The sequence below is a fragment of the Camarhynchus parvulus genome, chromosome Z (genome assembly GCF_901933205.1).
Source record: "Camarhynchus parvulus chromosome Z, STF_HiC, whole genome shotgun sequence".
NCBI lineage: Eukaryota > Metazoa > Chordata > Aves > Passeriformes > Thraupidae > Camarhynchus > Camarhynchus parvulus.
In genome coordinates, this window is record NC_044601.1 from 45995639 (window position 1) to 46009325 (window position 13687).

The following is a 13687-nucleotide window of genomic DNA, read 5'->3' on the forward strand; positions in this document are numbered from 1 at the left end:
TAACAGTTACTTGGGAAAACAAATCCCATAACCACGAATGTCCCCACTTTCTCTTCTTTTCCCCAGAGCTTTTGGTGCTGGGCACAATGCCATCTGGTATGGAATATTGCTGTGGGCAGCTGCGATCAGATGTGACTCCCTGTGTTCCTTCAGAGCCTCTCACCCACCTCTACCCTACTCACTGGCAGCAAATGGAGGAGAAGAAGAAGGACAAAAATAAAGCCTTGATGCTGGCAACCCCTGCTCAGCAACAGCCAAAACACTGCTGTGTAACCAATGTTCTTAGTCACTAATCCAGAACACAGCCTCATACAGGATGCTATGGAGACAACTAATCTCATCCCAGCCACAGCCTGTATAAAAATAGAAAATCTGGATCTTGGCACCAATACCCATAACAAGTGAGATCCACAACAGCCAAGTAAAGACCAGCTCTTAGAATCACAGAAGGGTTTGGGTTGGAAGGGACTTAAAAGAGCATTAATTTCAACACCCACTACTGTTGGCAGGTACACCTTCACTAGACCAGAGAATCACAGAACTGTTTAGGTTAGAACAGAATTTTAGAATCATTGAGTCCAAATCTAAACCTAACATTGCTGACTCCACAGGCTAGAAAGGCATCAGCCTGATGCATCTGACATGTTCCTTCCTGACATTCTTCCTTCCTGTTGTGTGGCCTGATGGCACACAGTGCAACAGACATGATGACCTTCTCTTCTTCATGGATCCTCCTGGAGGCCTCTCCTGTGGACACAGTGCACTAGACAGAACTTGAGTGTTAACAGGAGCCAGCCATATTTCCTTTCTCCCCTCCTTGCTCATACCAGGCAGCAGTAACAGAATGGAAAAAATCACCTCTTTCTTTATCCACCACCAGAAACATAAAGTCAGGCTGCTCAAAGCCCCTCCACCCTGACCTTGAACACTTCCAGTCATGGTTCAGCCATAACTTCCCAGTTCCAGCATCTCAGCCCCCTCACAAGAAATAATTTCTTCCTTAGCCAGTTTATCCTTCTGGAGAAGAATTCTACAAGGTCAGTCCACACTTTCACAAGCTGGAACACCTGGATGAAAATAGCTATGCCATAAAAATTATGTCAATTATCAGTCTCTCCCAGGATCATTGAGTGAAGGACCACAGTTAGGCAAGTCTATCATGCTCAGCACAAGACAAGGCACACAAGTCTAGCTTCTAGCTCTGCACCTGGTACCACAGCACAGTTTGCCAAATTGCTTCCTGTGTCCCCTTAATGAACCACTGGGCTCCGAGAGCAAATGGAAGGTAATACTACAGTACGTGTATGCCAGAGGCTGCATCATTCTCAATCTGCAGTCTCAGAAACATGGTCTTCCATGGAGGCAGTCACTGCATAAAGCTGCGCTAAAAACGTTCCCTCATCCTCAAAACAAATGGGCAATGTTGCTACCTTCTTTTGCCCAGCACTGGTTGCATCAGTTTCTCACCCACAGGCCACACTCACCCACTGCACAGGTTTATGCTCAGGTATAATGATGCTGCTAAGGGTAAAACTTCTTTTGAAAAGGTACTTGAAACAAGCCACATACAAATGTAATGGTACACAGAGGAGTCCATCTCACTTCCCAACTTTTCTATGAGAGAGCTGGCATAGCTCTGTGTGAGCTGGTCCAGTTTAACAACACCAGAGGTTAAAATCAGTTAAACTTTTGGGAATACTGGCTCTAAAAGATGCTTCTTTAGCGAAAAAAAAATGGGCAGGTCTATAAGGTGCAAAGAGTGACACCACTGTTCACAGAGTTTCTTGATAAACAGAATTATACTTTTTGTAGGATAATCTCGGTTTTCCCTTATGAAAATTGTTCCTGGGTAAGTAAGTCTGAAGAGCAGAGAATTCTAAGTTAATTCCTCGTAGCAGTTTCTTTTAATATCTAACAATGCACTCTACATTTGGCATTTAAAATTCAGGGAATGCAAGCACATAGCATAGAAAATTACATGCAACTTTAGTTTTTGCTTTGGCGATACAATCTTAGGAATGGGGCAAAGTCTCAAGCCACCAGGCTGGCCAGTTTACTGAAATAACTCATTGGGAAACTGTTCTTGCTTTGTGAGGTGGGGAGGAATAAATCATAATGTGCATTACACTGAGGCTCATGCTAAGTCACAAATCACCTGATGTTTATTATGAATTCCTCCGCTTGTGCCATAACTTAATGTAGTCCCTTTAGGTACAATGGTCCCTCAACTACTGACATACAACTCAGCCCCTGAATTATCTGTTAACACACAAAATCACTTAATGAGTAATTTCAACCTTGAAATTCTCTCAACAACTTTTCAAAATGCAAATTATGTAATGAAATCATGATGTAAATTGCCTATTACATAACTGAGCAGAGTAATTGCCCTTCAGTATGAGAAAGACGTTGAGGCACTGGAGTGAGTCCTGAGAAGAGCAACGGAGTTGATGGAGTGTCTGGAGCACAACTCCTGTGAGGAGTGTGGCTGAGGGAGCTGGGGCTGTCTAGTCGGAAAAAAGGAAGCTCAGGGAAGACCTCATCGCTCTCTACAAGTGCCTGGAAGGAGGCTGTAGCCAGGTGGGGTTGGTCTTTCCTCCCAGGTAACAAGCACAAGCAGAAGAGGAAACAGTCTCAAGCTGCAGCAGGGGAGGGCTAGACTGCATATCAGGAGGAAGTTCTTCACTGAAAGGGGAGACAAGCATTGGGACAGACCGCCCTGCTCTGGCAAGCGGTGGTATCACTGAGCCTGGCAATGTTAAAAGAGGTGCAGATGTGGCAGTCAGGGACATGGTTTATTGGTGGACCTGGAAGGGTTAGGTTAGCCATTGGACTTGATAAGGTTTGAAACCTTTTCCAACCTTAATGATTTTACGACTCTAGGTAGAGGAGCCTACAGGGAAGGAATGAAGTTGAGCTCGGGAAAAGGGGCAAGACAACTTATTCTACTGTTTGTCCTTCTGTCTCCCATTAACTTCCCATTATTTTAAATCAGCAACAAATTGATTTTCCACGTGTCAAGAATGTTCTGCCCTGACAAAAACCAGGGAGCAAGCTTCCTGTCTTTCTCTTGACCCATGAGCTTTCTCATTCTACTCTTCTACCTAATCCTGCTGAATAGGTGGTGAGCATTTCACTCTCTGCCAAGGCTATCCCACAAGTCTAGTTATTGCATCCAAGAAAAAATCTCCTCTTCCAAAAGGTGAGCAAAGGGAGGAATACAAAGTAATGACTTTATAAACTAATGAAGGTACTTAATACCATGACTGTCCTCTAAACCCCAGAAAATGTCATTGACAAATAGGCCTTTTAGAAAGCTGCAAGTCTGCCAAAGCAGAGCAAGTTGAAAACTCTCAGGTTTCAGGAGCTTTTGCACTTTTAATTCCTGGGAAAAGAAGTCAAAAGGAGTTTGTGAGCCCCTTTAAAATGTACTTACTCATACTCTGAGTATGAGTAAGTACATACTAATGTCTCATACTATGAGATATTAGTCCCATGAGACTCAAGTGAAATTTAGGTTTGATTTTGTTAAGTATTTGACTCTTAAACAAGGGCTTTAAAGGTAGTCCACAGGCTTGGGAGAGACCTTGTCAATCTCTACAACTGCCTGAAAGGAGTTTGCAGAAAGGTACAGATCAGTCTCCTCTCACAGACAACAGGTGACAGGACAAGAAGAAATGGCCTCAACCTGCACCTGGGGAGATTCAGGCTGGACATTTGGAAGAACTTTTTCACTGAAAGGGTTGTCAAGCATTGGGATGGGCTGCCCAGGAAGGTGGTAGAGTCATCATCAACAGAGATGTTTAAGGAAAAAATGGATGCAGCACTCACTGCCATGGTCCAATTGACAAGGTGATGTTCAGTCATAGGTTGGGCTTGATGACTTTGAGATGTTTTCCAGCCTAAATAGTTGTGATTCATTGCATTAATTTCAAAAAGCTAACACATAGATTTGTGGGGTGGAAGACTTTTTGCTGTTAATTTACTATGAGTGAATGTAGAGTGCTGTATGCTCAATCTGAAAGCATTTTTGATTGATAGATGTAACAAAATTGGATTTGGATCTCAAGTCTGTAATGTGGATGAGAAAAAATTCTGAGTTTTAGCAACCTTTCATCCAGTTTATGTCTAGCTGACCCTCCCTTCTGCTGGTATTATTTCAATGTGATCACGGCTGGATCACTCATTTCACCTGAGGTTTCCCTGCAGAGCTCTGCTCTGAGCACGTGACATGTGACACAGAGCTGAGATAAAGGCCTAGTCCCACATGGGCAGCCCATTTCCCTGAGACTGAGAGCTGAGTGAGATGGATTTTCAAGGGAGCTGAACAGAATGTAGGTGGGTGGCTGGGAATAACACACTTACTCTTAATTACTATCTTTGCTTCTCTCCACCTCCTCCATCTGTCTGACCACCTGTTGTTGGTGTCTGCTGCATACTATCTTCAACAGCTGCAGAAAAAGTGTCTTTAGGATACCTTTAAGGTATGTAGGTGTACCCCAGATCTTCCAAGCCTACAGACATTTATTTTCTGGACTGCACTACTGCATAGCTTGTCAGACTGTGGTGCAAAACTATTCAGTGTAGCTACAGCTGTGGAATTTGAAAGAATTTTTACTTTGAGACAGATATTTGACATCCTCTTAGGTTTTATGAGGCATCTGTAGTAACACTATTATGCACCTCAGCTAGACAGAAGAGAAAATTGGTATCACCACAGAGAGAAGTGAACCCCAGAAATTACCCCTTTTGAAATGCTAAAACACTTTTTTACTAATTTTTACTTTTCTTAGCTATCTTTCTCAATATATTTTCAATGCTAACTGTATGATGATGATGATCAGCTAAGTAAAGCTGATCCATATATAAGAGGAAACCTATTTTTTGGTCCTTGAAGCTTAGGAATGCTTTCAAAACCATTACTCAAACCTTTTGTTGACTATTTTCTTACTTTATTTCAACACAGGCCTCTTATCTGCAATCTGAGGAGTATGTACAACGTACATCCACTGTGGCAGCTCCCTGGGGCGTGGTTCCCTCCTTTGTCAATATTCCCCTCATGGATTGCATTACACCCCTCAGGTCACCCCTGCTTGACTGTACTCCAAACTACCTCTGGTACATCAGGGGTGATACAAACCATTACTGCTCTGGGAGGGCACAATTATGCCATTTCTCATTTGCAGGTCTTTGGCTTGTACCAGTATTTATATAATTTTTCTGGGGGGTGGCAGGGAATACCACCACTGTGTAGATACTAATAAAGGAAAGATAGACATACTGTTCACGTTCTGTGTGGCCTGTTTGTTACACAAAAAAACTGCTAAGAGAAAGGTCACATTTATAACTCTGTTTTGGGTATTGACAGGTGCAAATTCAGCTGGTACACACTGGGCATTTCCATCACTTTTTGAAAACAGAGGCTTTTCTGCCTAGAAATGGTGCACACCCTACCAGGCCCAGATGAGATTTCTGCCTTTCCAAACCAATGAATCATACCTGTTGCACCTCTGCTAACAGTTTTTAACCCAAACTGCTGCAGGAGCTGAAGCCTGGCCCCCAACACTCCAGAGCATCAGCCCCTTTGCTGTTGCTGTAAGAGACAGATTGGAACATTTCTGGTGGAGATTTTACACAGAATTTATTGCACAGGCCAGCTCTCCCTGGAGAGGGGTGTGGGTGCAGCCAGGATGACCCCTGATGGTTGGTCCTGCCTGCTGGCCTCCCACTCTCCTCCACTGTGCCCCCTGCACTGGGGTGATGCCTTAAGGCAGCACAGAATCTGAAAATTATAAAAGCCAAAACCAGAAGCATCAGGGCGAGGCTGGCAGTGTGCCCTTTCAGAACTGAGCCCCTCAAGATTTGAGGGCTCAAGATTTGAACCAAACTTTGCAATGTTTTTTTTGTTTGTTTTTTTTTTTCAGTTGTTAATCAGAAGCTTTAGCTTAACAATTATGATTAAGCAATTGCACTGTGAATGTTGCATGTTTGGCTCGTCTTTTGTTTTGAGGAATGGAGAAGACAATGCCAAGATGAATGGACTCTCTGGATGCGAGCTGCCAGGAGTGAAGTCAGCAGGAGTGGGCAGAAAGTGAGGGAAGGTAATTCCAGCAGTGGATGACCGTGACCACTGTCTCACTGACCACCAAACGCCGACCCAAAGCGGGGGAAGAACCATGGCTGCAGACTAAAAGGGCTCTTCTCCTGGAGAAGCAAGAGATACAACTAGCAAATAGGGTTTGAGTACTAATTAGGAGAAAAGCCATACAACTTACAGACAACAAATGCTGATGCCTTTGTTTGTTAAAAAGTATAAATAGTGCAGAGGTTCGACGATCATGAGCCAGCCTTTCGTGGGTTACCTCCCGATTCCTGGCTTCGAGCAAACTAGAATAGAAGACAGAAATACAGTATCACAGAATCGTTAGGGCTGGAAGGGACTTTTGGAGATAATCCAGTCCAACAACCCTGCTGAGGCAGGGTCACCCAGAGCGGGTGACACAGGAACATATCCAGGTGGGTTTTGAATGGCTCCAGAGAAGGGCACTCCACAACCCCTCCGGCAGCCTGTCCCAGCGCTCCCCCACCCTGGGAATAAGGAAGTTGTCCGGCAGGCCAAGCGGAGGTGGAAAAAGCCATCCTCCAGTCCGTCCTTGGCCGCTGTTGGCCTCCGGAACCCGCCCGGGGCGTGTGAGGGAGCCGGGCCGGGCGCCTCTGACCCCGCCCCTAGCGCCGGCCCCGCCCCACCCGCAGCCCCCGCCGAGCCGCCAGGGGGCGCTGCTGCCGCCTTGCCCCCCTTGCCCGCCGCTGCCGCCGAGGCCGCGGAGCCGGTGCGGAGCGCACGATGGAGGCGCCGCCGGTGACCATGATGCCCGTCACGGGCGGCACCATCAACATGATGGAGTACCTGCTCCAAGGTAGGCGACCGCGGAACCGAGCAGCGCGGGCAGCGGCGGGGGGACGGGGGGGGGGAGGGGAGGAGGGTGGTGCTGGCGCCGCGCAGGGGCGGGCCGGAGGGCGCTGGGGTGGGCGCGCTGTGGGGGAGGCGATGGTCGTGGCGCTGTCTCCGCAGGGAGCGTGCTGGACCAGAGCCTGGAGAGCCTCCTGCACCGCCTGCGCGGGCTGTGCGACAACATGGAGCCCGAGACCTTCCTGGACCACGAGATGGTGTTCCTGCTGAAGGGGCAGCAGGCCAGCCCCTTCGTGCTGCGCGCCCGGCGCTCCATGGACAAGAGCGGGATGCCCTGGCACCTGCGCTACCTGGGACAGCCCGAAATCGGCGACAAGAACCGCCACGCGCTGGTGCGCAACTGCGTGGACATCGCCACGTCCGACAACCTGACGGATTTCCTGGTAGAGATGGGCTTCCGCATGGACCACGAGTTCGTGGCCAAAGGGCACGTGTTCCGCAAGGGCATAATGAAAATCGTGGTGTACAAGATCTTCCGCATACTGATGCCAGGAAACACGGAGAGCATTGAGCCGCTCTCCCTCTCCTACTTGGTGGAGCTCAATGTAGTCGCGCCAGCAGGGCAGGACATTGTTTCTGATGACATGAGGAACTTTGCTGAGCAGCTGAAGCCTCTAGTACACCTGGAGAAAATTGACCCCAAAAGACTGATGTGATTGAAAGTCTGGGTCATTAAGGCACTGCTTTTGTGTTTCAGAAAAGGATGTTTTTCTAAAAAGCTTTTTTGTGAGCAAATCAAAACAGGGAGAAGGGAATAAGGTACTATGTATCAGTTTTGGCAGTTGTAATTACTGAGGTTTTTTCATTCACTTGTGAATATGAACAAAAGTGGACACTTTAAATTAGCACTGTTAAGAAAAATCAGTAAATGTTAATACCGACAGTTTTCCTTCTCTTGCATGGGAGATAACTTAAAAAGCCTATTGCCTAACACTGAAAATGTCAGACTTACTGGAATTCATCTCTCTGTGTACCCAGATCCCACTGCTGTCTTAAGTTTTTTTAGAGCACAATTTGTGTATCCTACCTAGTAATCCAAAATTTTTCTTTTCAGTCATAGATGAAGTTAATATCGTTTAATGCAGGAGGTGCTGTTTCACACAAGCATAAACATAGAAACTGCTATATAAAAGAGCAACTAACTGTACACCTCTTCACCAAAGCTTATGTGACAGGAACAGCTACTTGTTAGGGAAACTGTTTCTTCTGATGTAACCAAAGTTAGAAGTGGAAGAAAATCAAGTAATATGAACATTTGCAAGAGGTTTTCACATCTTTTAACAGTGTTCCATTATTTTCACTGGAATTGGTTAGGACAGTCTTAGTTAATAAGAAAGTAAATTACCAGGTACTTTTTATTACTGAATTTCTCACAGCTGACAGCTATATTAAATATTGAAATGTTAAGTGCTTTATATTAAAAAATTTATTCACAATTTTTCATTAAAAATGTATTACAAACAAATCAGCAGCTGTTAGTTGAATTACTAATGATATTGCTTAGCACCTCTCTTGACAGTAGGATGGTTAGTTACCCTAGTAGTGCCATGATAATTCAGTGTTATTTGAATTAAGTTTGAGAGTTTTCAAACATAGTTCAGTCAAATAAAAGTCCAGAAAGATAAAGGAGCTCATTTAAATTTCTCAGGTTCTTTTCAGAGGACAACCATTTTACCCACTGTTAAAGTGTTCCAACCTCTGTCAGAAACGTTACCACCCTTCAGCACCCCAAGTGCTTTATGAAACAACTAAAGGCAGGGGCCACTCTCAGAAGAAGCTTCGAAAGGTTTTAAATAGCTACATTTTCAACTGGATCAGTGCTGCAGGCTCCAGTGTGGGGCGTGGGGATGCTTTGAGTACTGGGGTGGTACTTGAGCACCCTCAGGCTGAAGACAGCAGTGATTTCCAACAGGGCAACAGTGAGGAATCACCAGCATGATGGCTCATTACCTTGACTACAAGTATTTTCTGGAGGGTACAAACACACCTGCAGTTCTGCTCATATTTGGGCATGACTCACCCTCACCAAGACAGCACATTATCCTGAGCCTCCAAGCTGGAATTCTTTCATACACAGGGCATAACTTCCTAGGAGCTGCATGTGCCAGGCTGTTCCACAGTTGGGTGACAGTCTTATCCCAGCAAATGGGAATTGTTAGGCCTGTTGTCATATTTTGCCAATCTTAGCACTAGTTAAAAATCACTGGCTACAGACTTGTACAATCTGTGGCTTATCTCCTGGCACACTAAAGTTTAGGAAGTCTTGTGGATGACAGTAGGTCTACTGATTGATCCAAATTAATAAATAATAAAAAAGTTTTTAAGGAGAGTTTAAACTCTGAAAACTGCAGCAATCCTTGGTATCAGGCTTCCTTATGCTGACTGTAGACCATGCATAGAAGAGGCAGGTGTGCAGAGAGGAGAGCTTACTGCATCAATGGCTACAGCTGAGGACACTTTCAGGTTGCTAATGCTCAAAGTGTGTCCCTTTCTTCTAACAAAATGTATTTTTCTCCTATAAAACTTAGCTTGTCAAAGGTGGAGACAGAAGATGATTAGTGTTAGTAATTCACACCAGTAAATTGTGTGTCATAGCCCTAATTATTATTCATCATCCAGGGTCAAATGATACTGTAGTTACACAGAAATGCTCAACCTCTTTACTGGAAAGTATGTAATTTTTAAATTATGCACATAAGTTATGGTACCATGAATGTGAAGTGTGACCTTTTTTTTGGGGGGGCAGGATTTCTTTTTGCCAGGTAAAATAGTTGCATTCTCCAAGGTGAGAGGTTACCTCAGGACTCTCTATTTTTTGCTATATATTACAAGAAGCCTGATACAGCTGAGCTTAAGTTTTTATTCTGTTCAAGTAATGCCTTCTGTTACTTCAAACTGTTCCTCTAGTCCTGCATACCTGTAAGGTTTCTACAATTTTCCTGATTGCTACATAAAGTAGAAATCACTGTAACAAATAAAGGTAGGATTGTTATTGATCTATTAGGGACCACTTACTTCTACTATTAAGAAAAGCTGCTCATGGAAGCTTATCTCAGCTACTAAAAATTACTCTTACTATGGAAAAGCCGTAAGTTTATGCTTTAGCACGTCTTAGTCCTGGGTTGCTGCTCTTCCCATGCAAGCTCCCGGAATCTTGTTATTTCATACAAATGAAGAGCTGGCATACTCTGGAAGTGCTCTGCATTATGACTACACTCTACCAGAAGCACCTTTTAACACCCCTCTGATTGCTTGCACAAAATGAACTTCTCAATGTATAAACTATAATACCACTATAATGTGGCATTCGGTTTTCATCTCAGTGATGTCAGTAACACAAGTAACTGCTTTCCTGTTAAATGTTTTCCATGCACTAGAATATTGTATATAATTTCATTCACGATTTAAAAGTTGGTTAAAAGGTAAGGTTTCTCCAAATATTGGAAAGTTAAAAACAACAAGAAGCCAAGATTTTTCTTCATAATTTTTAATACTTTTAAATTTTAAATACTGGTTTTAAATTTGTGATTGTAACATGTAAGAGCCAACTTCTTTTAATTTTTAAAACTTATCATTAGGATCATAAAGCTATTATAGAACAGTTACAACTCTACACACTCAAGGTACTCAAAAATATGATTCATGTTTTAAGTCTGTAAATGAACAGTGGCAATTCAAATACAGCATTATCTGTACAACTTGACAAAAATACAGGTGGACAATCTGATTAAAGAGAATCTGCACAACTTCAGATAAGCCAGCTCAGCCCAATTAAGTAAAAGGTAAGGTTTTTACAAAGTGCATCACATTTTTCACAGATAAATTTGTCAAAGATTTTCAGGTTCTCAGACAGAATAACAATGACCATCTCATCTTCATTCCCAGTACAAGTTCTATCAAGTCATGTCCTTCAGATCTAGTTTGGCAACATCCAAATTCTCCAAACAGATGCAAATATCCAGAGAACAATATCCGACGATTGCTGCATTTTCAGCCTTTTGAACTGGTTCAGCTTACAAAACAACCATTCTAGAGTCAGAAGCTGCTTCTGCAAAGACCACCACAGCTGTGTTAACACTCTTGATCTATTAACAGGAGGAAATTAACTCAGAGTGCACAGACCTGGCAGTGACTGACAAGACAGATGGGCTCAAGAGACAGGGTAAATTGTATAAAACCATAAAAGCAACATCCCTTCCAGAAGAAAGGATCTAATGGCTACTCACACAAGGACAATATGAGAGGCCTACTGCCTTTTGAGATTACTTTTCCAGAGGTCCATTAATAATGATTTCTCAGACACGTAACTCCTTCCATAGTCTTTAAAAAGCCTCTTACAAATCTGATTGGGCAGGGCTAGCTACAATGAAGTACCAGTGCCTTTATCTAAAAGTAAAACATACTCTTTACAAATAGTATCTGTAGTGTCATTTTATTTATAGAATAAATCGCAAAAGTACATCACATTTAGTGCAAATGCAACTAATGATATAAGTTTATATACTGCTTTGTAAACTTTCCATACCTTTGTAAAATAAAGCTATTCTATTAAATTAATAAACTTGCCCGTGTTCCAACAATTACCAGAAATGGCAAATAAGGAGTTAAACTCTTTATATTTTGGACTTTTTTTTTATGTTCCCATCAGTGGCTATGGTGGAATGTACCACTGCTTGGTTGATTGTAAAAAGATGACGTACATTTTGAGGTATAAGATTTTGTTTTTTAACATCAGTATATAAAATGCTCACTGGTGATATAGTAAAGATGTACAAATTTTCGTCTTATTTGCCTTGCTAACATTACCATATAGGCACTTTTCTACATATTCAAATGAACAGAATAACTCTGTAATAAGGCATATTCCATGCACACCATTAGAGAAAGGCAAATAAAAAGGGAAGAGTTATGGAGCATGAAATCTGCATGCGTGTGTAATCATGTGTTAGATATGGTTTCATCTCTACAGAGAAGATGAACAGAGATGTTTTTCAACACTGTGCAGATCATATTTACTCATTTACCAAATCTTCACTAAATTACTGTATTATATCTCTTTTCAGGCACCTACCACACTATATCAAATAAATCTGACTTTCAGCTTTCTTTTAAAGAAAATATATCTGAAACTTTTTTCCTCAAGATACCCAGTTTAGTGAAACACCGAGCAGTCTCTGAAGAGTTTCCAACTACAGGACATGGATAAAAGACCTCACAGTCAGTACTAGCCCAACACAGTCCTCTCTTAACAAGTATCTCCAGAATCAAAGGCAGGCAAACATCTGACATTTAAATTTTCACAGCAGCTAAAGGGAACTTTCCAGTAAGAACTATGCATTCTTATAGCTCTGATGGGTTTTTGATCAAGAGGCAAATAATTTTCTACATGAACCTCATAGCACAGCTTTATTGAGATGAGGAAGACACATGCAGGATCTGAAAATAATGTGCTCATCCTCAATCTAGACTGGGAATGTTGTTTTATGTAATCCAAATTACTTCAATAAATATTATAGTGTACCTTCTCACAGCTTTGGGAAAGCCCCAGATATCATCCAAGAAAGCAGTCCCCAGATAGCATGGACAGATGTCTCCTAGATTTTAGGCAGTCTCTTGCCCTCTCATACAGAATCTTTCTAGGTATTTCTGGATCATGTTTAATAACAAAAATTATGCAGCACATATTACATAACTAAAAAATACAATAGAAATATAAAGATATCTGGAAAAAAATAAAGCTTTTCACACTCTTACTCCTTCAGAACTAAAGATCGTCATAAGAGTAAGACAATAGAAAAGGCAAAGTCATAAGGATATTGACAGCCCTCAGATATTAACTGGCATTTTATGTAACAAGATGATTCATTATAGAAACCAGCAGCAATGAACTGTGATTATACAAAGCAAAACAAAACCTGCCAACTAGGTTTTACTGAAGCCACTCCTTTCAACAACCCCAAAATACCACACAGATTTTTGTGCATATAAAGCACATACAGTATGCTATATGTGCATTTGTCTCTTGTGCTTTTTACACATGCACAAAAACTGCACAAGTATCTTAGGAAGGTTGACAATGAAATTCTACAACTTGTTTAAAATTAACACAGTAGCCCATGTTGGTGATTCAAAGTTGTATGCACTTTTCTTCTTCTAAAGCAAGCAAATAAAAATAGAGCAATATACATGTTATCAATACATGTATTTATAATTACACACTGATTCAGCAAGAAAGTTAGCAGGAGAGAGCTATTGTTAAATATTCAGCCCCATGGTGTTGCAACACTTCTTCACTTCAGTATACAAAGCCTAGAACCTGGGCCATAAAAAGACTGTAGATCCTTCGTTCCAGCATGGAGTGCTCTGTGCATGGTCACTTCTCCAATGTGGAATGCTCACCCAGTCTTGTTCTGATTGCTGCAGGTAAGCAAAGAAAAGAATACAACACTGAAAAGTTTGTATATTGCGAGTAAAACGAACTTGTTAAACACCTTAAGTCTCATCAGGACTGCTATGATCATGTGCTAACTGTTTGCTTGTGATGCCATGTTTCTAATGCTTTACTTATACTGCTTCTCTAACAATTTAAATTTAAAATTAAGAATCATTACAGGGATACCTGTCACAGAAGAATGAAACAACTAAGACTTCTGGAGTCTGACACAGTAAACAGAACCCAAAAATAGAAGTAACCTATGTCACACATAGAAAAAGTGA

The 13687-nt window shown here is 42.2% G+C and overlaps 2 protein-coding genes across 4 annotated transcripts in view; one reads left to right on the forward strand and one right to left on the reverse strand.

Moving 5' to 3' along the window:
* The first annotated feature begins 6787 nt into the window (after positions 1 to 6787).
* Positions 6788 to 7755, forward strand: MED18 (mediator complex subunit 18). The gene is made up of 2 exons (XM_030969376.1): positions 6788 to 6917; positions 7073 to 7755. The coding sequence occupies exons 1-2, from the start codon at positions 6845 to 6847 to the stop codon at positions 7624 to 7626; spliced, it is 627 nt and encodes a 208-aa protein (XP_030825236.1). The 5' UTR covers positions 6788 to 6844; the 3' UTR covers positions 7627 to 7755.
* A 2686-nt stretch (positions 7756 to 10441) lies between these two features.
* Positions 10442 to 13687, reverse strand: part of CERT1 (ceramide transporter 1) — an 82812-nt gene continuing 79566 nt past the window's right edge. For all 3 annotated transcript variants that reach the window (XM_030968050.1, XM_030968049.1, XM_030968051.1), the window contains one exon: positions 10442 to 13387. The gene's annotated coding sequence lies outside the window, so the exon portion shown is untranslated. The remainder of the gene's footprint in view (positions 13388 to 13687) is intronic.